The sequence below is a fragment of the Fringilla coelebs genome (genome assembly GCF_963513975.1).
Source record: "Fringilla coelebs genome assembly, chromosome: 26".
Taxonomy (NCBI): Eukaryota; Metazoa; Chordata; class Aves; order Passeriformes; family Fringillidae; genus Fringilla; species Fringilla coelebs.
Window position 1 is genome coordinate 3384816 of NC_140052.1, and position 23389 is coordinate 3408204.

A 23389-nucleotide genomic window follows, 5' to 3' on the forward strand; every position below is an offset into this window, starting at 1 on the left:
AGGGCGGGGGACACTGTCCCCACGGTGTCCCCTGGGATGATGGGGACCACTGTGGGGACGCAGGGCGGGGGGACACTGTCCCCACGGCGTCCCCTGGGATGATGTGGGATGCTGTGGGGATGTGGGACAGAGGGACACTGTGCCCATGGCAATCCCTGGGATTGTGGTGGGGCACGCTGTGGGGACATGGGGCAGAGGGACATTGTCCCCACGGTGTCCCCATGGGGGATGTGTGCGGGACAGGGGATCCCCAGACTGATCCAGCACCGGGAGAGGGATCGATGAGGGTCCTGGACCCCCAGACCCCTGTCCTGATGTCCCAGCAGGGTCCTGCCAGCCCCAGCCCGGTGCCCACAGCCCCCGCCAGGAGCGGGCTCTGCACCCCCAGCCCCACAAACCGCCTCTGCCCGGGGAAGAACCCAAAATCCAGCTTTTTCCTCATGCAAAATGGATCCCCCCTCCGGCTTGCCCGGAGTGCGCACACAGAACCCCAGCCCTTCCTCTTCCTCCTCCTCCTTCCTCCTCCTCCCAGCCCCGGCACAGAGCCCGGCACGCACCTACCTGCCTCCACCGCGGCGCAGGTGAGGAAGCTGAGGGCGCAGGCAGAGGAAGCAGCCCCGATCCCCCCCCGTGCCCAGCACCGGGCGCGGTGGCCGCGAGAGCTTTTGTTAATCTGCACCCGGCGCTTAAATTAAAAAAAAAAAAAAAAGAAAGAAAAAGAAAAAAAAAAAAAGAAAAAAAAAACCCACGTCAAACCTTCAGGAGTCTGGAGGCTGCGGCGGAGCGGAGGGCACGGGAGGACACTCACTCCCACACGAGCAGCTTTCTGGGAATTAGGGCCACAGCCCAACTGCTCTGGCAGCCTGCGCTCCCCTCCAGCCCTGGCTGCCGGTACGGCGGGGCCTGGGCAACCTCCCCGGTGCCGGTGCCGGTTCCGGACAGCCCCAGCGGCCCCATCCGGCCCCGCCGCCGCAGGGTCGGACACTTCTCCCGGCCTTAATCTGCCGCTTTTCCCCGGGGAGGTGAGTAAGCATCGCTAATCCCGCTCGCTGCGCTGCCGGGGACGGGCGAGCCGCTCCCCCCGGGCTGGGGCCGCTCCCGACACCCGCAACGCGCCCGGCCCGGTCCGGCCCGGCTCGGCTCGGCCCGGCCCGGCTCGGCTCGGCCCGGCTCACCCCTTCCCCGGCGCCGCACGCCCTCAAGGCAAAGCTTGGGATGGACGGAGCGAGGAGAAGCCGCGTCAGAGGGCCCGGCGGGATGTCGCAGCCAACCCACCTGCGCCGTGGGTGCCCCCCATGCCGCTGTGCCAGCCCGGCAGTGCCGGGGGGGACGCCGGAGCGCCCGCAGGTGACGGATGCTGCCGGATGCTGCCGTCCCCGCATCCCTCCTTCCCGCCGCGGGCGAGGAGCAGCCGTCCCGGCGAGCCCCGGTGCGGGGGCACGGTGCCCGCCCTGTGCCACCCTCCGCCGCCCCTCCACGTGCCCGGGACTCCTGTTTACCCAGCGCCAGGAACCCGCTTCAAATACCTTGATGTAATTAAAAGCTCACCCCGGGGCCAAGGGCTTAGGACGGCAGCCAGGGACACGGGCGGCCCGCTGCCACCTGCGTGTCGCCCCGGCGGGGCTGGCAGCACCTACCTGGCAGTGCCCGAGGGCTCCTGCCCTCAGCCCGGGCCCCTCTGGCGTCCCCACGGCGCTGCCGGGCGGGTGATGCTGTGACACGGGACAGGAGGGATGAGCAGCCCCTGCTCGCTGCCTCAGTTTCCCTTGGCGGCTGGAAATGCTCTGCCTCAGTTTCCCCTGGGGTGCCCAGCTCGCCCCGGAGGTGATGCCCGGCTCCCCGCCAGCCTGGGGATTGCGGTCCCCAAAAACTGCCCAGCCCAGCGCCCGTGGTGTCACGGCAGGGACGCGGAGCCGGAACCGCGCTCGGTGCCAGCGCGGGCTGGCTGGGGACAGACGCGTCCCCGGGGGGACAGGCGGCTGCGGGGAGGAGGGGGGGATGCAGCAGCGCTCCTTCAGCTGTGTCCTCCCACACTCCCGTCACCTCGAACGCCCTTTCCCCGACCCCTCCCGCCACCGCCGCGCTTCCCACCCGTCATCCTCTTCCTCGCCATCCTCCTCCTCCTCATCCTCACCAGCGGCTCACCGGCAGCCGGGGGGCATGTGCGCGCTTCAGACACGGTGTGGGGGCGCAGCGGGAGCCCCCCCAAGAACGAGGAGGGGAGGTTTTACCTGCGCGGCAGCGCCGGGGAGGGAAGGAGGGGGGGTCTCATCCCCCCGCCCGCGGCTCCTCAGCCCGCCCTCGCTGCCCTCTGCGGCGGGAGGCAGCTGAGAGCTCCCGGGGCTGCCAGAAAAGAGGCTGCGTTTAAACAACAGACATAATTATGCTTTTGATACCGTCTGCTAAAAATACAGCGCGGTGCCGCGCGGGGAGCCATGTGTGCGCGGCCTCACATGGCTGCCGGCCCCAACAGCTGACTCAGACAGCGGCCACCGACAGGGGACAGCCGTGGGGGGAGCCCCGTGGGGAGCAGGGGGGTCCCACCCTCACCTGGGACCCCCAAACAGCCGGGCTGGGGGGACAAGGGCAGCCCGGGGATGGCAGGAGCATCCCACAGCAAGGGGTGAAATGAGCAGGGGATGGGGCAGGGAAGGAGGGGGGGGCTGCTGGAGCTGGATGTCACTCGGTGTCACCAGGGTGGGTTTGGGAGGGCTCAGGCTGCTCCCGGGGGTGGGGAGGAGAGGAGGAGGCTGTGGGGGTGCAGGGGGCTGTGGGGGTGGCACCCCAAGCACCCAGCAGCTCCCCAGTGAGGTAAATCCCATTGGGGAGCGATGACCCCAAATTTCCCTGAGCCTGCACAGCCCAGGGAGAGACAGGGGTGGGTGACACCCCCACAGTGCCCGGCCCTGGCACCCCCGGCCCTGCAGGGACGGGCAGTGGGGGCACCACGGCCCGGGGCTGGCAGCACAGCATCAGCCGTGTCCCTGTCAGCTGGCACAGAGCAGCCCTGCGTCACCGGGTCCCCTGCCAGCTCCCAGGGATGCAGGCAGGGAGCCATTCCCCGTGTCCTGTCCCTCCCTGCCTTGTCCCCAGCCCCTCTCCAGCTCTCCTGGAGCCCATTCAGGCCCTGCAAGACGCTCTGCAGGCTCTGAGGTGTCCCTGGAGCCTCCTCCTCTCCAGGTGAGCACCCCCAGCTCTCCTAACCTGGCTCCAGAGGGGCTCCAGTTCTGGAGCATCTCCGTGGCCTCCTCTGGACTGGCTCCAGCAGCTCCACATCCCTCTGATATTGGGGACCCCCGAGCTCCACATCCCTCTGATATTGGGGACCCCCGAGCTCCACATCCCTCTGATATTGGGGACCCCCGAGCTCCACATCCCTCTGATATTGGGGACCCCCGAGCTCCACATCCCTCTGATATTGGGGACCCCCGAGCTGCGGGGGGGGTCTCACCTGAGTGGAGCAGAGGGGGACAATCCCCTCCCTGAGCCCCCTCCATGATGTCACCTCCCACACCCCCTCCCCAGCCATCCAAACCCTGCCCAGGGGGTTTGGGGTGGCACAGGGGGTCCCCACAGCGGTGCCAGCCGGGCTCAGCCCGGCAGCCCCTCCCCGGAGGGGACGGTGGCAGCGGGCGAGCTCAGGTCAGGCGCTTAAAGTGCTGCGCTGGGGCGGTGCCAGGCGAGCCGCGGGGGATTACGGCTCTCTCTGCTGATGCAGCCTGGCACTGGCCCGTGCGCTGACACAGCTGGGATCAGCGCTGGCACCGCCGCAGCTGCCGAGGCCCCGGGGGGACGGGCTGTGCCACCCCGCCCACCTCCTGTCCCCTCCTTGGGTTTCAGCCCCCGCGGCACACGCGGGTTTAGCAGAGCAGGACGCCAAAACTCCTCGTCCCCTCCCAGGACCCCGCTTTTCCCCCCTGGGAAGGCGCTGGTGTCGTGCCTCAGTTTCCCCAAGCTGTGAATCCCTGACCCCACACCCCGGGGATGCAATACCGAGGCTCCAACGCTGCTGTGAGCCCCCCAACATGCACGAACCCCCCCTTTGACCCCCGGCTGGCCCCAGCAGCCTCCCTGGGCCGTATCCTTGGAGGAACCGCGCTCCCTAAGCGGCTTTAGGGGGATTACAGGCAGCCCCCTGGCCCTCGCTGTCCCCACCCTGCCTTCCTCCTCGGCTGCTTTAAGTAATCGTCTCGCAGGCAGTTGGAGCGGGCTAATCCAGCCACCTCCACCTAATCTGCTCCAACACCCCTGCCCGGCCCGGGCTGCCCCGCAGAGCCCGGCCCGGCCGCTCCCGCTGCCCTGGGGAGACCCCCGGGATCGGGCGGCAGCCAAGGGCTAAAAATACAGCTGGCCCCGGGGGAGAGGGCAGGAGGGATTGGGAGCGAGGGGATTGATGCCAGCGAGCAGGGGCACCGCGGGACAGCCCACAGTGTCACCTTGTGCCACCCACCGCGGTGGGGATGAGCCCCCCGGGAAGGAGCCGCGATGGGGCAGGGAGAGGGGACGGTGCGGGGATGTCCCCGGTGTCCCTCCCGGCTGTGCTGCCACGCCGTGGGGGACGCGGCTACTGCAGGGAGCCCCGGGAAGGTCGGGAATTGCCTCAGGGACATCAAGTGGGTGACAAATGACCCGGGGAGATGCCCGTGAGGAGCTTGGGGTGGGATTCCCAAAGATGGAGTTGCTTCCAAATGAGAAAATGGTCTCGGGAAGCATCCCTGGAGGAGATGGGGGATGCTATCAGGGATTCTGGAACCTGAAATGTCAGGGAAAGGCTCTGGAGATGCCTGGAGAATCCTCTCCCTGGAGGAGATGGAGATGCTATCAGGGATTCTGGAACCTGAAATGTCAGGGAAAGGCTCTGGAGATGCCTGGAGAATCCTCTCCCTGGAGGAGATGGGGGATGCTATCAGGGATTCTGGAACCTGAAATGTGGGGGAAAGGCTCTGGAGATGCCTGGGGAATCCCTGAGGGTACAGCTTTCTCCAAAGGAAAAACTCTCAGGAAGCTTCCCTGGAGGAGTTGGGGGACACTAACAGGGATTTGGGAACCTGAAATGTCGGGGAAAGGCTCTGGGAGATGCCTGGAGAATCCCTGAGGGTGCAGCTTTCTCCTAAGGAAAACCTCTCAGGAAACTTTCCTGGAAGAGTCTGGGACTGACCTGGGATCCTGGACTTGGGTGGAAATACTCTGGGAGAGGCCCTGGAGGAGTCTCAGATGGATTCCAGAGCTCCCTCCAAGAGAAAAACCAATCTCAGGATGCTTCCTGTGGAAGGGGACAGCACTGGGGACAACTCCTGCTTCCTGAAGTCTGAAACAAACATTTATTTTTCCAGGTACAAAACCCTCTTTTTGGGAGAGGGGAATGCTAAAAGTTGTGTGCTGCCCAGTGCTCTGGGCTCAAGTATGGGGGTGTCAGTCTGTGTCTGGGGTGGGGAAGGCACGGCTTTGGCTTCAGAGGGACAAGGCACATCCACTCCTGGCTCCCAGGGGAACGGGAATGTTGTGAACAAGGCACCATGGCAGCAGGAGAGGGGGGGAGCCTGTAGTGTTCGTGGGATGGAGGAAAAGGAGGGGCCAGACCCCACAGGAAAGGCGCCAGCACCGAGCTGAGGGGTCTGGGGATGAGCTGCTCCCCCCTCCTCAAGGGGCCACATGGAAGGGATTTACAGTGTGAGGATCCCAGGGGAGCAGGAGCCACCCTGGGGACACAAGGAGCCACCCTGGGGACACAAGGAGCCACAGGTCCCTCCCGATGCCGCAGCAGCAAATTCCTCTCCAGCCTCCTGGCAGAAGTTTCCAGGCATTTTCAGCTCTCCTGCTCTGACAGAGCCGCTCTCCTCCTGGTCCGGCTGCGCAGGAGCCGGCAAGAGCCCTGGGCAGGGGAAGGGACAGGGACAAGGACAGTCAGGACCCCCTGAGGCAGCCCCATGCCCCCACCGTGTGTCCCCCTCCCACGTCACCTCTTTTCCTGGTTTCTTCCTCAGGGTTCTCAGGCTCTGGCAGCGGGTCAGGGGTCTGGGATCCCGGCGTGGGGACGCCGAGGGTGACACCTGCGAGTCCGACCACAGCTCCTCCTCGTCCGACTCACTGTCATAGCGGAGGCCAGCGCCGTAGCCTGGGGACAGAGGGGACACGCCAGCCACCTCCAGCACGGCCACCGTGGGCTTTGCTGGGCCCTCCCTCTCTGTGACCACCCAGCTGCTCACCCAGGGGCTGCTGGAGGCCCTCCTGCTCCTCCAGGTACAGCGGGTCCTGGAAGTGCACGGGGGCCTGCTCGGGCAGGGAGCGCAGGTCCTGCATGCTGAAGCTGCGGAGCCGCCCGGCCAGCGCGCCCTGGCTCTGCACGGGGGACACGGAGGGGACAGATCAGATGCCATCCCAGGGGATGTCACCCTCCCCTGGCACCCTGCTGGGGCGGGGTTTGCTGCTGGTACCTTGGTGGCCGCCTGCACGGCGGCGGTGGCCGCCAGGTTGAGGCCCCTCTTGCCAAAGCGCAGCGCGGCCTCGTAGCCGCGCTCACGGGCACGGACCAGGAAGGCGTCGATGTCCTGAGAGACAAACGGGGAGGTGCTGGCAGTGCAGGGGGGTGGCCTGGGCAGTGTCACCTCTGGGGCGTGGCCAGGGCCCTGGGCATCGTCACCTCGCCGGGCACTGTCACTCCCAGGGCAGCCCCATGTCCCAGGGAATCGTCACCTCCCTGGGCAATGCCATGTCCTGGGGTGTTCCCTGAGCATTGTCACCTGCCAGTGCATCACCATGTCCCAGGGCAATGCCATGTCCCTAAGCCTTGTCACTCCCAGGGCAGCCCCATGTCCCAGTGCATTGTCACCTCCCTGGGCAATGCCATGTCCGGGGGCATTCCCTGAGCATTGTCACCTCCCAGAGCAGCCCCATGTTCCAGGGCAATGCCATGTCCCTGAGCATTGTCACCTTCCAGGGCATCCCCAAGTCCCAGGGCATTGTCACCTCCCTGGCCACTGTCACTCCCAGGGCAGCCCCATGTCCCAGGGCAACGCCATGTCCCTAAGCATTGTCACTCCCAGGGCAGCCCCATGTCCTAGGGCATTGTCACCTCCCTTGGCAATGCCATGACCTGGGGTGTTCCCTGAGCATTGTCACCTCCCAGTGCATCACCATGTCCCTGAGCATTGTCATCTCCCAGGTCATTGTCACCTCCCAGGGCAATGCCATGGCCTGGGGCATTCCCTGAGCACTGTCACCTCCCAGTGCATCACCATGTCCCAGGGCAATGCCATGTCCCTAAGCATTGTCACCTTCCAGGGCAGCCCCATGTCCCAGGGCATCGTCACCTCCCTGGGCAATGCCATGTCCTGGGGCGTTCCCTGAGCATTGTCACCTCCCAGGGCAATGCGCCATGTCCCTGGGTATTGTCACCCCCCAACGCATCCCCATGTCCCTGAGCATTGTCACCTTCCAGGGCAATGCCATGACCTGGGGCATTCCATGAGTTCCCTGAACATTGTCACCTCCCAGTGCATCCCCACATCCTTGCAAATTGTCACCTCCCAGGGCATTGTCACCCCCCAGTGCAGCTCCATGTCCCTGGGCATTGTCACCCCCCAGTGCATCCCCACATCCTTGCACATTGTCACCTCCCAGGGCATTGTCACCCCCCAGTGCAGCTCTGTGTCCCTGCACATTGTCACCCCCCAGTGCAGCTCCATGTCCCAGGCCATTGTCACCCCCCAGTGCAGCTCCATGTCCCTGGGCATTGTCACCTTCCAGGGCATGGCAATGTCCCTGGGCATTGTCACCCCCCAGTGCATCCCCATGTCCCTGGGCATTGTCACCTCTCAGGGCATTGTCACCCCCCAGTGCAGCTCCATGTCCCTGAGCATTGTCACCCCCCAGTGCATCCCCACATCCCTGCACATTGTCACCTCCCAGGGCATTGTCACCCCCCAGTGCAGCTCCATGTCCCTGGGCATTGTCACCCCCCAGTGCATCCCCACATCCCCCAGCATTGTCACCTCCCAGGGCATTGTCACCCCCCAGTGCAGCTCTGTGTCCCTGAGCATTGTCACCTCCCAGGGCAATGCCATGACCTGGGGCATTCCCTGAGTTCCCTGAGCATTGTCACCCCCCAGTGCAGCTCCATGTCCCTGCACATTGTCACCCCCCAGTGCAGCTCCATGTCCCTGGGCATTGTCACCCCCCAGTGCAGCTCCACGTCCCTGGGCATTGTCACCTCTCAGGGTATTGTCACTCCAAGGGAACTGTCACCCCCCAGCACATCCCCACATCCCTGCACATTGTCACCTCCCATGACCTGGGGCAATGCCACATCTCCAGGATACCACCACCCCAACTCGAGGGGGGGCTGACCCCCCCAGGCCGGGCAGGGGGACCCCCAGAACCCCCGGATTTTGGGGTTTTACCTTCTCCCTGCGGGCCAGCGTGGGGTGCACGAAGCGGCGGTAGAGCAGGCTGGCCCCCCGCGTGTACGGGGACAGCAGCCAGATGACAAAAGCCATCTTCACCTCGTAGTAGAAGGGGAGCCTGGGCGAGAGGGGCAGGAGATGGGGGGGTCCAAAGGCACCTCATGGTGCCCCCAAACATCTGGGGGGGTCTGGGGAGAGGCAGAGTGCCTCCCCAGGCTCACCAGGAGATGAGGATGTCGGTGAAGGTCTCCGCGGTCATGAAGAGAGCAAAGACGATCCAGTACATCATCCAGCGGACCTGGGGAGCCACGGGGAGCCCATCAGGGGGGCTGGGAAAAGGGGCTGGACCCTGGAAAGGGGGACTGGAGACTGGGAAGAGAGGGGCTGAACCCCAGAAAGGGGCTGGGGCCTTGAAAAGGGAAGGCTGAACCCTGTAAAGGGGGACTGGAGACTGGGAAGAGAGGAGCTGAACCCCAGAAAGGGGCTGGGGCCTTGAAAAGGGAAGGCTGAACCCTGTAAAGGGGGACTGGAGACTGGGAAGAGAGGGGCTGAACCCCAGAAAGGGGCTGGGGCCTTGGAAAGGGGGAGGCTGAACCCCAGAAAGGGGCTGGGGCCTTGGAAAGGAAGGCTGAACCCCAGAAAGGGGCTGGGGCCTTGGAAAGGAAGGCTGAACCCCAGAAAGGGGCTGGGGCCTTGAAAAGGGAAGGCTGAACCCTGTAAAGGGGGACTGGAGACTGGGAAGAGAGGGGCTGAACCCCAGAAAGGAGCTGGGGCCTTGAAAGGGGGAGGCTGAACCCCAGAAAGGGGCTGGGGCCTTGAAAGGGGGAGGCTGAACCCTAAAAAAAGGGGTTGGAGACTGGGAAAAGGAGAGGTCTGAATCATGGAAAGGGGCTGGGGCCTTGGAAAGGGAGGCTGAACCCCAGAAAGGGGCTGGGGCCTTGGAAAGGGAGGCTGAACCCCAGAAAGGGGCTGGGGCCTTGAAAGGGGGAGGCTGAACCCTGGAAAAAGGGGTTGGAGACTGGGAAAAGGGAGGGTCTGGACGACAGAAAGGGGCTGGGGCCTTGAAAAGAGGGGTTGAACCCTATAAAGGGGGGCTGGGAAAAAGGGGTTGAACCCCAGAAAGGGGGGCTGGAGAACAGAAAAAGGGGCTGGGGACTTGAAAGGAGGAACTGCAGCCTCAAGGAAAAGGTGGGGTGGTGGGGGGACTGGAGCCCTGGAACCCCAGGAATCCCAGGAACAGGAGGGGGGACTGGAGCCCCAGGAAAAAGGGCTCCCCAAGCACTCGACTCACGTATTCCCGGATGTTTTTCGTCTTGACGGCCTTGTAGGAGGCGTAGGCCGGGTAGAGCATCCCGAAGAGCAGCCTGTAGCGCAGGGGGGGGTGAGGCAGCGCGGCCAGCCCGCGTACAGCAGCAGCAGCCCGGCCCAGCAGAGCCGCCGGGCCCGGCGCCGCAGCCCGGCCTGGAGCCCCGTGCCGAGCCCGGAGAGGCCGGGACAGCAGCCCGGGAGGCTCCGGGGAGGCTCGGCCATCAGCACCGTGCGGCTCCCACGGCCCCGGGACCGGCCCGACCTGTCCGGGCAGGGCAGGGCCCCGGCTGCTCCCCGCGGGATCCGTCCCCGGTGCCAGGCTCGGTGCCGGGGCGCTGAGGGAGGCGCCGGCACCCCAAAGACAGAGCTGGTGTGTCTGCTCCGGGCAGGGACCCCGCCGGGAAATGGGGGGATGTCAGGGCAGGGACCCCGGCGGGAAATGGGGGGATATGAGAGCAGGGACCCCAGCGGGAAATGGGGGGATATCAGAGCAGGGACCTCGCCGGGAAATGGGGGGACATCAGGGCAGGGACCCCGCCGGGATAGGGGGGATATCAGGGCAGGGACCCCGCCGGGATAGGGGGGATATCAGGGCAGGGACCCCGCCGGGAAATGGAGGCACCCTCAGGGCTGGGACCCCGCCGGGAAATGGGGGCACCCTGAGCGCAGGGACCCCGTCGGGAAATGGGGGGATATCAGAACAGGGACCCCGCCGGGAAATGGGGGCACCCTCAGGGCTGGGACCCCCGCGGATGGGACAGGGCCTCCTCAGGGGACCCCACCCCGGGTGACGCCGGGCACCCCAGCCGTGCCCACCCTGCTCGGGCCGGGCAGGGCGGCCCAGCAGCAGCTCAGGGATCCATTTTGGGGGGGGGCACGTTTGGGGGGGGGTGTTGGTTACCCCCATAGTGAAATTTGAGGGCGCCCCCCAAACCCCGGCCGGGGCCTCTCTCCGCTGCGGGCCCAGCACGGGGAGCCCCGTTAATGGAACAGCGGGAGGGGGCACCGGGAGGGGGGGATCCCTGCGACCGCCCCGTTACACCGCCCGCACCGCACTCACTCAATCACCCGGCTGAGGATCCAGGACACCATGGCGCGGCCGGGGCTGGAGGGCCGGGCGGGAGGGGCGGTGCTGCGCCCCCCGGGAGCTCCCAAATCCCCCCAAATTCCCCCCGAACCCCGAGGGAGCGAATCCCAAAAGTTGAAAGTTGCAGCAACCGAGCCGCGCAGGCGCGGTCCGGGCCCCACCTGCCGCTCTTAAAAGGGCAATGGTCTTAAAAGGGCAACGGAGCTTCTTAAAAGGGCAATGCCCTTAAAAGGGCAAGAGAGCCTCTTAAAAGGGCAACAGGGCCCCTTAAAGTGCGACCCGCAGCTTTATAAAATAAAAACATTTTATAAATTCCCTAAATGCATTAAATATCAATATATTTATATAATACATATTATAAAAATATGCATTATATAAATGTATATAATATATATTTTATAATATGTATTATATATATGTATAATACATATTATAAAAATATATATCAATATATTTATATTATACATATATAATATATAATAGATAATGGATAATAGATAATAATATATAATAGATAACAGATAATATAATTATATTAATAATTATAATAATGATCTAAAATGTATGATCCTTTTTATATAATATCAATATAATATATATTGATTATGTGGTATATCAATATATATAATATATATTGATATATTATATCAATACATTAATTATATATATAACTATATCTTTAAAATTTCAATAAATCTCCTAAACATGCCTAAAAACGTCGTGTTTCCATTTCCCCATATATATCAAATATCACTACATTAATATGCAATATATTAATATATAACCTACATTAAATGCTCCTTAAAACATAAAAATTAATGCCCTAACACATATATTTCTATATATTAAACCACACAATTTTTAAATCAATAAACTGGTCGGGAAAGGAGGGGAGAGCCACTCTGATTGATGCTAAAGAAATTTTTGGGGGGTCCCAGTCACGGCCGCCGTGGAAGTGCCAGAATCCTCCTGCAGCGCTCCCGGTGCTTTTAAATCCGCTTTTACCTGCCAGGGAAACTGAGGCAGGGCCGCCCCGCTCCCCGAACCCGTCCGCGCCCCGGGGCCGCCCGTTACCCGCCGGAGGATTTTTATTTGTGCTCCTAATTGCTGCTTTTTCACATGCAGATTTATCCACCCGGCTGCCAGGGAAAGGCTCCCCTGGAAAACCAGTCCGGCAGGGACCGCCCTGCTTGGGGAAACAGCTCTTGCTCCCCACCCTGCCCTGGGACCGGCTTTCTGCTGGGGAAAAAACCTCACGTGCGCCCTAAAATGAGGAATTCCCTCTCCCCGGGGCAGCAGAATGCCGGGTGGAGCGGGCACCGAGGTGAGATGAGGTTTTTGTTGGGAAAAAAACCCAAATGTGGGGCCTGGAGCACCCAAAAATGAGGAATTCCCTCTCCCTGGGGGAGCAAAATGTTGGGTGGAGCGGGCACCAAGGTGAGATGAGGTTTCTGCTGGATAAAACTCCACATGTAGGGCCTGGAGGAATTCCCTCTCCCTGGGGCAGTGGAATGTCGGGCACTGAGGTGGGCTGAGGTTTCTACTGGAAAAAACCACCAAATGTGGGGCCTGGAGCATCCTAAAATGAGGAATTCCCTGTCCCTGGAGCTGCAGAATGTCAGATGGAGTGGGCACCGAGGTGGGATGAGGTTTCTGCTGGGAAAAAAACACCAAATGCGGGGCATGAAGCATCCAAAAATGAGGAATTCCCTCTCCCTGGGGGAACAGAATGTGGGATGGAGCAGGCACCGAGATGGGCTGAGGTTTCTGCTGGGAAAAAACCCCATGTACACCCAAAAATGAGGAATTCCCTCTCCCTGGGGCAGTGGAATGGCACCGAGGTGGGCTGAGGGTTTTGCTGGAAAAAACCCCATGTGCACCCTAAAATGAGGAATTCCCTCATCCTGGGGCAGCAAAATGTTGGGTGGAGAGGGCACCGAGGTGGGACGAGGTATCTGCTGGGAAAAAAAACCCAAATGTGGGGCCTGGAGCATCCTAAAATGAGGAATTCCCTCTCCCTGTGGCTGCAGAATGTTGGGTGGAGCGGGCACCAAGGTGAGATGAGGTTTCTGCTGGATAAAACTCCACATGTAGGGCCCGGAGGAATTCCCTCTCCCTGGGGCAGTGGAATGTCGGGCACTGAGGTGGGCTGAGGTTTCTGCTGGGAAAAAAACACCAAATGTGGGGTCTGGAGCATCCTAAAATGAGGAATTCCCTGTCTCTGGAGCTGCAGAATGTCAGATGGAGTGGGCACCGAGGTGGGATGAGGTTTCTGTTGGGGAAAACTCCACATGTGGGGTCAGGAGCACCCAAAAACTGGGAATTCCCTCTCCCTGGGGCAGTGGAATGTCAGGCACTAAGGTGGGCTGAGGTTTCTGCTGGAAAAAACCCCATGTACACCCAAAAACGAGGAATTCCCTGTCCCTGGGGCAGCAGAACGTGGGATGGAGCGGGCACCGAGGTGGGATGAGGTTTCTGCTGGGAAAAACACACCAAATGTGGGGCCTGGAGCATCCTAAAATGAGAAATTCCCTCTCCCTGGGGCAGTGGAATGTCGGGCACTGAGGTTGGCTGAGGTTTCTGCTGGAAAAAACCCCATGAACACCCAAAAATGAGGAATTCCCTGTCCCTGGGGCTGCAAAATGTTGGGTGGAGCGGGCACCGAGGTGGGCTGAGGTTTCTGCTGGGAAAAAAACACCAAATGTGGGGCCTGGAGCATCCTAAAATGAGGAATTCCCTGTCCCTGGAGCTGCAGAATGTCAGATGGAGCGGGCACCAAGGTGGGATGAGGTTTCTGCTGGATAAAACTTCACATGTGGGGTCAGGAGTGCCCAAAAACTGGGAATTCCCTCTCCCTGGGGCAGTGGAATGTCGGGCACTGAGGTGGGCTGAGGTTTCTGCTGGAAAAACCCCATGTACACCCAAAAATGAGGAATTCCCTCTCCCTGGAGGAGCAGAATGTTGGGTGGAGTGGGCACCGAGGTGAGATGAGGTTTCTGCTGGATAAAACTTCACATGTGGGGTCAGGAGTGCCCAAAAACTGGGAATTCCCTCTCCCTGGGGCAGTGGAATGTTGGGCACTGAGGTGGGCTGAGGTTTCTGCTGGAAAAAACCCAAAATGAGGAATTCCCTGTCCCTGGGGGAACAGAATGTTGGGTGGAGCGGGCACCGAGGTGGGCTGTGGTTTCTGCTGGGGAAAACTCCACATGTGGGGTCAGGAGCACCCAAAACTGAGGAATTCCCTCTCCCTGGGGCAGTGGGGTGCCGGGTGGAGCGGGCACCCCGAGGCTGGAAGGACACACGGGCAGGGCTGGGGGGCACAGTGTGTTTATTGGGGGTTGGTGGGCACGGCCGCCCCGCTGGCACGCTGGGTCCTGCCTGGGCAGGGGCCGTGGGCACGGGGAGGGACGGGAGGTGCTGGCCTGGAGCATTCCACTGTCACTGCTTCATCCACCTCGGAGCATCCTGGAGCATCCCATCACCATCCTCAGCATCCCATCATCATCCTCAGGGCACCCCACTGGCCTTGGAGCATCCCATCATCATCCTCAGCATGCCATCATCTTCCTCAGCATGCCATCTGCATCCTCAGAGCATCCTGGAGCATCACATCATCATCCTCAGAGCATCCTAGAGGACCCCATCATCGTCCTCAGGGTATCCCACTGGTCTTGGAGCATCCCATCATCATCCTCAGGGCACCCCACTGGCCTTGGAGCATCCCATCATCATCCTCAGAGCATCCTGGAGCATCCCATCATCATCCTCAGGGCATCCTGGAGCATCCCATCATCATCCTCAGAGCATCCAGGAGCATCCCATCATCATCCTCAGCATCCCATCATTATCCTCAGAGCATCCAGGAGCATCCCATCATCATCCCATCATCATCCCATCATCATCCTCAGAGCATCCAGGAGCATCCCATCATCATCCTGGAGCACCCCATCATCATCCTCAGGGTATCCCACTGGCCTTGGAGCATCCCATCATCACCCTCAGCATCCCATCATCATCCTCAGAGCATCCAGGAGCATCCCATCATCATCCTCAGGGTATCCCACTGACCTTGGAGCATCCCATCATCATCCTCAGCATCCCATCATCACCCTCAGAGCATCCTGGAGCATCCCATCATCATCCTCAGCATCCCATCATCATCCTCAGAGCATCCTGGAGCACCCCATTATCATCCTCAGCATCCCATCTGCATCCACCCTGGAGCACCCCACGCTCCCCAGGCCATCCCACCACATCCACCTCGGCCATCCCACCCACTTTGGAGCATCCCAAAGTCCCTCCTCATCCTGGGAACCCTCCACCCCTCCTGCCACATGCCTGCCCGCTGTCCCCCCTCCTCTCCTGCCACCAGCTCCCAGCCCACGGCCCGAGCACACAGAGACCCCCCAAACCCTCCCCACCCCCGGGGGTGCAGCTCTGCAGCACAAGGAGCATCCCACCCTCCCTCCCTGCCTCCCACAGGGTGAACCCGGGAGCGCCGTGGGGAAACTGAGGCACCGTGGGGCTGGGTGAGGGTGGAGGGCGGCGCAGGGGGTGGCACAGGGGGCGGTGGGCACATGCATGTCCGGTGGCTCTCCGGGTGCCGGCTACAGGCTGAGGTCCACCACCACGTGCCGGTACACCAGCGTGTTGGCCTTGAAGCTGGGCGCCAGCAGCAGCTGCACGTCGGCCGCCGGCACGGCCCGGAAGGCTCGCGGCGCCTGCACCGACAGCTCCTGGAACTTGGCGAATTTCTGCTTCTCCTCCTCCCACAGGTAGACGTGGGTGAAGGAGAAGTCGCTGCCCAGCGCCAGGTACTGCCGCTGGCCCACGGCGAAGGGCTGCATCACCATGGAGCCGCGGGACGGCAGCGTCTGCACCTCCACGAAGCGCTGCCCTTCCCAGCGCACCACCTTGGAGTCGCCGATGTAGCGGCTGAGGCACAGGAACTGCTCCCGCTTGGCCTTGAAGTGCTTGACCATCTGCACGTCCAGCATCTCGCCCACCTCGCCCTGCGGCACGAACTGCTTCTGAGCGCGGCTCCACTGGTAGATGACGGGCGCCTGGGAGCTGCTGGAGATGATCAGCCGCGGTTTGCCGTCGTTCTCCACGTACTCCACGTCGGTGTCGCGGTGCCAGGCGTGGAGGGCTTGGTGGGAGTAGAAGCCGTTCTGGTTGAGGCGGTAGAGGCTGGTGGAGCCCGCCTTGGAGCTGTCGGCGATGACGAAGTACCAGTCGCCCTCGATCTGGAAGGCCTCGATGTCGTTGGGCTTGCGGATCTTCTGGCTGTCGATGTCCTGGATCTTGATGAACTTGTCCACGGCCGTGTCCCAGCGGTAGATGTAGGAGCCGCCGAAGAGCTGCGCCACCACCACGTAGAGCTGCTCCTGCGCCACGATGGGCTTGCAGTGCACCGCCGAGTGAGCTGGCGACGGAGCCACAAAGTCACACCGGGCCGTCCCAGGGCACCCCAAAGAGGGGACCCCCAGCCCAATTCTGTTGTAGTGTGTTGCAATTTCCTGTTTCAGACTCCCCAATCCTTTCCCAGGTAGCAAGAGCTTCTCTGTTCCCCTCCCCCTTTCTCGTCCTAAGTGGTGTCCATCAAGCTTAACATCCCAGCAAGGGCGTGATGTGATTGGCAGAAGTTCCAAAGATGCCTCTCAGCCCTGGGCCATTGGCCTGTCTGAGTGTCATTGTCCCCTGAGACTCGCCCTCTCCCACCTGGTTGGTAGCTCACCTATCCTCTCCCTTCCCCCTCCCCCTGGGCTTAAAAGGACCTGGGACCATGGACCTGGGCTTAAAAGGTCCTGGAGACCGTGGACCTGAGCTTAAAAGGTCCTGGAGACCGTGGACCTGAGCTTAAAAGGACCTGGGACCATGCGGCCGGGATTCCACTGTGGCTGTTACCAAGATTCAGAGATCTGAGACCCTGGAATAAAGCTCTGGATTAAACCCTGCGGTAGAATCCTCTCCTTTAGTCTCACCTAGCCTAAGGACTTTCACCAGAGGTAAACCTGAGTTCCTACCAGCCTGGACTTGTTCTCAGTGTCCAGCTGCAACTCCTAGCTAGCCAGAGGGATCTCTGTGCTAAAAAACGACAGCAGCTGCCTCTGGCCGAGCAGCGAGGGCGGGACGAGCCCAGACCCGTTCCATCCTGGAATATTGGAATATTATCCCAACACAATTCCTCACCGGGGATGCGGTCGAAGTCGCGGAGTTTGCGCTCCACGTAGTCCCACTTGAGGATGGAGCAGCTGCTGGCGCTGGGCTGCGCCAGGGCCACGTACAGGTCGCTGGCGTAGGTGAAGGGCTCGGCCGACACCGCCTGGAAGGGCAGGACCTGGTGCATCACGAAATCTGGAGCAGGGAGAGGCGGCGGTGAAGGTCTGAACACCCAGGAGCGAGGTGACAGGTGACAGGTGACGGGTGGCGGGGTGCCTTACCCGTGGTGATGCACTGGAAGTCACCGAGCGCCAGGTCCCGGATCCGCTGTCCCTCGAACTGCCCGGGGCTGCTGCAGAAGACGGCGGGCACCGTGGTGTTGGTGCTCTCCAGCCACTCCACCAGCCACTTGATCTTGCAGTCACAGGCCAGCGAGTTGCCACGGAGGTCCCTGCCAGGGATGGCACCGAGTCACCCCCAGCACCCCTGGGATGTCACCTCTCCCCAGCTCAGTGTCCCTGGGGATCTCTGCCAGGGATGGCACCGAGTCACCCCCAGCACCCACCGGGATGTCACCTGTCCCCAGCTCAGTGGGGGTCCCTGCCAGGGATGGCACCGAGTCACCCCCAGCACCCCTGGGATGTCACCTGTCCCCAGCTCAGTGGGGGTCCCTGCCAGGGATGGCACCGAGTCACCCCCAGCACCCCTGGGATGTCACCTGTCCCCAGCTCAGTGGGGGTCCCTGCCAGGGATGGCACTGAATCACCCCCAGCACGCCCAGGGATGTCCCCTCTCCCCAGCTCAGTGGGGGTCCCAACCAGGGATGGCACCGAGTCACCCCCAGCACGCCCTGGGATGTCACCTCTCCCCAGCTCAGTGTCCCTGGGGGTCCCTGCCAGGGATGGCACCGAGTCACCCCCAGCACCCCCTGGGATGTCACCTGTCCCCAGTTCAGTGGGGGTCCCTGCCAGGGATGGCACTGAATCACCCCCAGCACCCCCTGGGATGTCACCTCTCCCCAGCTCAGTGTCCCTGGGGGTCCCTGCCAGGGATGTCACCCTGCCCAAGTGCCAGCCCCTGGGATGTCACCCTCTCCCAGCCCGGTGTCCCCAGTGCTGTGGCAGCCTCACAGGTCACTCAGGATGTCCAGCGGCTTGAAGAGGTCTCGTGGCAGTGTCTGCAGGTTGTTGTTGGCCAAGGACCTGGGGACAAGAAGGGTTGTGGAGGTGACACACCCCTGACAGTGATGAAGGCACAGGGCCACCCCCACAGTGTCCCCCAGGTGCTCACAGGTGCGTCAGGGACTTGAGCCCACGGAATGTGGCCTTTGAGAGCGCCTGGATGTCGTTGTTCTCAATGAACCTGGAACGGGAGCAGAGAGTGACGGGGCCATCCCGAGGGTCCCCCGTGTGCCCTCCCTGTCCCTTTGCTGTCCCCGTGTCACACACAGGTACTGCAGGTGCGAGAGCCCGGCGAAGGCGTTGTCCCCGATCAGCGTGAACTTGTTGGAGTTGAGGAGGCTGCAAAGAGAGGGGGGAGGCGTCAGCGCCGGGCTGGGCAGGGTGGGCACCCAGGGGGGAACCGGGGTGGGGGGCACCGGGGGGACACCTACAGGAACTGCAGGGAGGGGATGTGGGCGAAAGCTGCCTCGCGGATCTCCGTGAAAGCCGCGTTCACCATGGTCCTGCGGGAGAGACGCAGCTGCAGGAGAGGGGACGGCAGCAGCCTGGCACCGCCACCCCCTGCCCCCAGCACGGGCTCTGTGCCACCTGCTGCCTGCCGGGGTGCTGGCATTGGCAGAGGGACCCCGGCAAGGTGTGGGGACACGGAGGGGACGAGGTGCAGGGGGCTGGCGCCAAGCCCAGGCTGCCCACGCCCTGCGGCAGCCCCTGGCCCGGGGCCACGTGTGTGCACGTGTGTGTGAACACACACAAATGGGTGTGTAAACACAGACACGGGTGTAACACACACAGACAGGTGTGTAAACACACACAGACAGGTGTAACACACACAGACAGGTGTGTAAACACACACAGACAGGTGTATAAACACACACACAGACAGGTGTAACACACACAAACGGGTGTGTAAACACACAGACAGGTGTCACACACTAGGTTTAACACACACAAACAGGTGTGTAAGCACACACAGACAGGTGTAACACACACAAACAGGTGTGTAAACACACACGGGTGTAACATACACACAGGTATGTAAACACACAGACAGCTGTAACACACAAACAGGTGTGTAGGCACACACAGACAGGTGTAACACACACAAACAGGTGTGTAGGCACACACAGACAGGTGTAACACACACAGAGGTGTAACACAAACAAACAGGTGTGTAGGCACACACAGACAGGTGTAACACACACAGAGGTGTAACACACAAAAACAGGTGTGTAAGCACACACACAGATGTAACACACAGACAGGTGTAACACACACACACAAACGGGTGTGTAAGCAGACACAGACAGGTGTAACAAGAAATGGGTGTGCAAGCACACACAGAGGTGTAACACACAAACAGCTGTGTAAGCACATGCATACAGGTGTAACACACACAAACGAGCGTGTAAGCGCACACACACAGGTGTAACACACACACACGAGTGTGTAAGCACACACACACAGGTGTAACACACACAAACAGCTGTGTAAGCACACACACAGGTGTAACACACACACGAGTGTGTAAGCACACACACACAGGTGTAACACACACACACGAGTGTGTAAGCACACACACACAGGTGTAACACACACAAACAGCTGTGTAAGCACATGCACACAGGTGTAACACACACGCACGAGTGTGTAAGCACACACACACAGGTGTAACACACACAAACAGCTGTGTAAGCACACACACACAGGTGTAACACACACAAACGCGTGTGTAAGCACACACACACAGGTGTAACACACACACGAGTGTGTAAGCACACACACACAGGTGTAACCCACACTCACGTGTAAGCACACACAAACGGGTGTGTAATCGCACACACGTGTGTAAATACACACAAACGGGTGTGTAAGCACACACACACACAGGTGTAGCCCACACTTGCGTGTAAGCACACACAAACGGGTGTGTAATCGCACACACGTGTGTAAATACACACAAACGGGTGTGTAACCACGCTCACACAGCTGTAAACACCCACATCTGCCACCCCTCCCCGTGCCAGGCTCCGGGGCACAGCCCTGTCCCCGGGGACCCCTCCATCGCGACCCCCCCCAGCCGTGTCCCCTCGGGGCTGCGGTCGCCAAGGTCACAGCCGTGTCCCCTCGGGGCTGCGGTCACCAAGGTCACAGCCGTGTCCCCTCGGGGTTCTGCGCCCCAAGGTCGCGGCGGGGACAGGCTGCAGCCCCGCTCGCTTTGGCACCGATGGATGGCTGCGTGTGCCAGCACCGCAGGACGCAGGGACGTGTCCCGGGCTGTCCCCAGCCTCCTCCTTCCCCCGGAGCCCCCCACACCGACCGGACCCCGCCCTGCCACGCCTTTGTCCCCCTGTGCGGCACGGCAGGGGTGTCCCTGCCCCTCCGGGACCGCCAGCAGCCCCTGCCAGCCCCGCACTCCCGGGGTGTGACGCTGTCCCCACCGCTGTCCCCTCCCCGGGTACTCACAGCGAGATGACCTCGGGGGGCAGGTTTTTGGGCACGGCCTTGGAGTCCACGCAAAAAGCCGTGTCCCGGGTGCAGGAGCAGCTCGGGGGGCAAGGGGGAGGCCGGGGGGGCCGCCGCCCCTCCGCCGGCGGCCAGAGCCAGGCCACGGCGAGGAGGAGGAGGAGGAGGAGGCGAGCGGGGAGCTGGTCCCTCGGCATCCTCCTCCCGCGCCGCAGCTCCATCACGCCCTGGCCTGATCCCTGCTCGATCCCGGGAGCTGCTCCCAACGCCGCTGTGCCCGGCAGCTGTGGAAAAACCTTTTTTTCCTCTCTTTTTTTATTCCCCCGGGGATCTCAGGGTGGAGGAGAAGCGGCGGAGGCTGCGGGCGCCTGACCCGCGGCTCTGCAGCACACCATGCCCGGGAGCTGCTGCGGGAGAGAGGGAGGGAGGGAAGGAAGGAGGGAGGGAGGGAAGGAAGGAGGGAGGGATGCGGCTGAGTGACAGCGCCAGCATCCCCGGGCACGCGTGTCCGTGCGCGCGTGTCCCCGGCAGCGGCCAAACTCGGGGTTCCCCGCCGGGGTGGCGCCCACCGGCTGCTCTTGGGGTGCGCAGAACCGGGGGACACCACAGGGGTGTCGCCCCCCGCGGTGGCTCCCCCATCTCGGCGCTGCGGCGCTGCCCCCCCAGCTGCTCGCCCTGCCCGCTGCGGCCGCAGCACACCGGGCACCCATCCACGCCGCCGCGGGCGCCCGTCCGTCCCAGGCACCCATCTCTCCCATGCCAGCGTCCATCTGCGCCGTCCCTGGCGCGGTGCCCTCGGGAACAATGAGTGCAGCCAGCTCCTTCCCCGCCGGGGGGGCTCACACAGCTGCCGGGGGTGCAGCTCCCCCGGGACGGGCTGGGGCCCCTCCTGCCGCAGCCCCGGGCTGGGCAGTGCCCGCTGTTTGCTTTGGCATCCCCACCGCTGCCGGACAAACGCCGCGGAAGGGCCCTCGGGAGGTTTTATGTCCCCTCCCTGGCTCTTCAGCAAACGGCACAAGTGGCACTCGGCAGCTGGAGTGGCCCCAGCCTTCCCCGGCCACCCGGGATCCTATAAATGTCCCCGGGCCCGGGCTGGCAAAGGGACAGGAGCACGCGGAGAGATGGAGGACAGCTCTAAAGAGGCGCTGATGGAGGAGGCACCTCCGGTAAGGAGCGCCCACCACCCACCCTGGGCGTGGGGCCGAGCCCCCGCTGCCACCCCCGGTGCTGGCGGCTCAGCCGGGTGTCCCCAACAGAGGTACACGGAGTCCCCGCGCCTGCCCTGCATCCCCCACGAGCTCAAGAGCCTCCTGCTGATGGTGGCGCTGGTGGTGGTGGCCCTCGTGGTGGTCAACGTCGCCTTCCTCCTGCTGGGGCTGCACCTCAGCGAGTCCCACGCCGAGACGGTGAGGGCGGCGAGGGCCCGCGGTGCCCCCGGCTCCGGGAGGGGCGCTGGGGCGGCACCGCGGCTTTGTGGGGACGGGGTTCAGCCCCCGCAGAGCCCCCTGAGCCTCTCCCCACGGGCAGGTGTTGCGAATGAGCATCCAGGGGCTGGATGGCGAGGGGATCCCCCAGAAGCTCGCCGTGAGCAGGAAGGAAAGGAGCGGCACGTTCGCGGTGCGGGATGGGCTCAACGGCTCTGCCGCGGTGGTCTACGACTACAGCAAGGTGCGTGGGGACATGGGGACCTGCGGGGACACGGCACCGCGCCGGGCTGAGCCCGCTCTGTCTGCCAGCAGCTGCTGGTCGGCTACAGGTCCTGGCGTCGCCGCTCCTGCTACATCACCCGCGTGGACAAGGACAACTTGCCGGGGCTGGACGCTGTCACCGAGACCTTCCAGCGCCGGCAGGTGAGCGGTGACAACCCCGCTGCCACGGGGTGGGAGCCGCACCGGGCTCAGCGCAGCCTGGGAAATGTGGCGCTGGGGGTTTGTCCCCTCTGGCTGCCGGGGGTGGCTGCTCTGCTCCATTCTGTGTCCTGCAGGATGAGGACGTTGGGGACAAGGCCGTGCCGCTGGCTGACCGCTCCATCCTGGGCACCACCATCAACATCCTCTGCAGCGCCGTCCCCGTGTTCTGGGCGTAGCAGCAGCTCCCAGCGGGATGGGACAGCGACAGAGGGATGGCACTGTCCCCCACTGTCCCCTTCCAGGCGGGAATCGCTCCTCCTCGTCCCCACCGCGGGGACAGCCACCCCGCCACGGGGGTGCTCCTCCCACTGTCGCTTGGCACCGCGGCTTTCCCGCTGCTCTCGCCATAAAAAAAGTGGGATTTGCTTTGGGATTTGCTTCTGTCTACAAAGTAAAGCCTGTGCTGCCACCTCCGAGTGTGCTCTTGCCCTTTCTGGGTGCTGGGGACAGTGACACGGTGTCCCAGGGGTGTCCCCTTGTGGGGTGCGGGGTGGGGAGGGGAATCCCTCATGTCGGGAGGGATCAAACAAGGGGGACGGCAGCACAACGGCACACGATGGTCCCATTGTGCCCAGCTGTGCCCTCCTATTGTCCCCAGCTGTGCCCTCCCATTGTCCCCAGCTCTGCCCTCCCATTGTCCCCAGCTGTGCCCTCCCACTGTCCCCAGCTGTGTTCCCCCGGTGCCCCAGCTGTGCCCTCCCACTGTCCCCAGCTGTGCCCCCAGTTTGCAGGATGGAGGGTGAGGAGAAAGGAGCAGCCTCTGCACTTCCAGCCCTTCAGGAAAAGCTCCCACCCCTGTCCCCTCCTCGGGGAGGTGGGGACAGAGGGACTGTGCCACGTCCCCAGTGGGAACCGAGTGTTACCCACAGACACCAC

At 62.4% G+C, this 23389-nt stretch overlaps 3 protein-coding genes across 4 annotated transcripts; 1 reads left to right on the top strand and 2 right to left on the bottom strand.

Moving 5' to 3' along the window:
• Positions 1–5335: 5335 nt before the first annotated feature.
• REEP4 (receptor accessory protein 4) lies at positions 5336–10825 on the bottom strand. The gene is made up of 8 exons (XM_084221897.1): positions 10771–10825; positions 9694–9766; positions 8624–8700; positions 8400–8520; positions 6435–6548; positions 6207–6339; positions 5961–6115; positions 5336–5872 (listed from the first exon to the last, which is right to left on the bottom strand). Exons 1-8 carry the CDS (start codon positions 10800–10802, stop codon positions 5807–5809), a joined length of 771 nt encoding a protein of 256 aa, XP_084078023.1. The 5' UTR covers positions 10803–10825; the 3' UTR covers positions 5336–5806.
• Positions 10826–15274: 4449 nt separating this feature from the next.
• Positions 15275–21260, bottom strand: LGI3 (leucine rich repeat LGI family member 3). 2 transcript variants are annotated; one of them, XM_084221787.1, is made up of 9 exons: positions 21173–21260; positions 20604–21010; positions 18572–18643; positions 18408–18479; positions 18250–18321; positions 18090–18161; positions 17241–17410; positions 16990–17154; positions 15275–16222 (listed from the first exon to the last, which is right to left on the bottom strand). In XM_084221787.1, exons 2-9 carry the CDS (start codon positions 20822–20824, stop codon positions 15405–15407), a joined length of 1662 nt encoding a protein of 553 aa, XP_084077913.1. In that variant the 5' UTR covers positions 20825–21010; positions 21173–21260; the 3' UTR covers positions 15275–15404. The 2 variants fall into 2 exon arrangements, with proteins under 2 accessions (XP_084077913.1, XP_084077914.1); XM_084221788.1 differs by having other exon boundaries at positions 20604–21007; positions 21173–21221.
• A 228-nt stretch (positions 21261–21488) lies between these two features.
• Positions 21489–22922, top strand: SFTPC (surfactant protein C). Its single transcript, XM_084221948.1, has 5 exons — positions 21489–21769; positions 21860–22009; positions 22131–22271; positions 22343–22453; positions 22588–22922. Exons 1-5 carry the CDS (start codon positions 21587–21589, stop codon positions 22687–22689), a joined length of 687 nt encoding a protein of 228 aa, XP_084078074.1. The 5' UTR covers positions 21489–21586; the 3' UTR covers positions 22690–22922.
• The last annotated feature ends 467 nt before the right edge of the window (positions 22923–23389 follow it).

Coding starts and splice junctions, on each gene's coding strand:
- REEP4 (XM_084221897.1), bottom strand. CDS start 10,802: ATGGTGTCCTGGATCCTCAGCCGGGTGATTGA. Junction 6,549..8,399: donor CGCTGGCCCGCAGGGAGAAG/GTAAAACCCCAA, acceptor TTTGTCTCTCAG/GACATCGACGCCTTCCTGGT. Junction 6,340..6,434: donor CCGTGCAGGCGGCCACCAAG/GTACCAGCAGCA, acceptor TCCCCCGTGCAG/AGCCAGGGCGCGCTGGCCGG.
- LGI3 (XM_084221787.1), bottom strand. CDS start 20,824: ATGGAGCTGCGGCGCGGGAGGAGGATGCCGAGGGACCAGCTCCCCGCT. Junction 18,480..18,571: donor ATCCCCTCCCTGCAGTTCCT/GTAGGTGTCCCC, acceptor CTCTCTTTGCAG/CCTCCTCAACTCCAACAAGT. Junction 18,162..18,249: donor CTCAAGTCCCTGACGCACCT/GTGAGCACCTGG, acceptor TCTTGTCCCCAG/GTCCTTGGCCAACAACAACC.
- SFTPC (XM_084221948.1), top strand. CDS start 21,587: ATGTCCCCTCCCTGGCTCTTCAGCAAACGGCACAAGTGGCACTCGGCA. Junction 21,770..21,859: donor TGATGGAGGAGGCACCTCCG/GTAAGGAGCGCC, acceptor TGTCCCCAACAG/AGGTACACGGAGTCCCCGCG. Junction 22,272..22,342: donor TGGTCTACGACTACAGCAAG/GTGCGTGGGGAC, acceptor GTCTGCCAGCAG/CTGCTGGTCGGCTACAGGTC.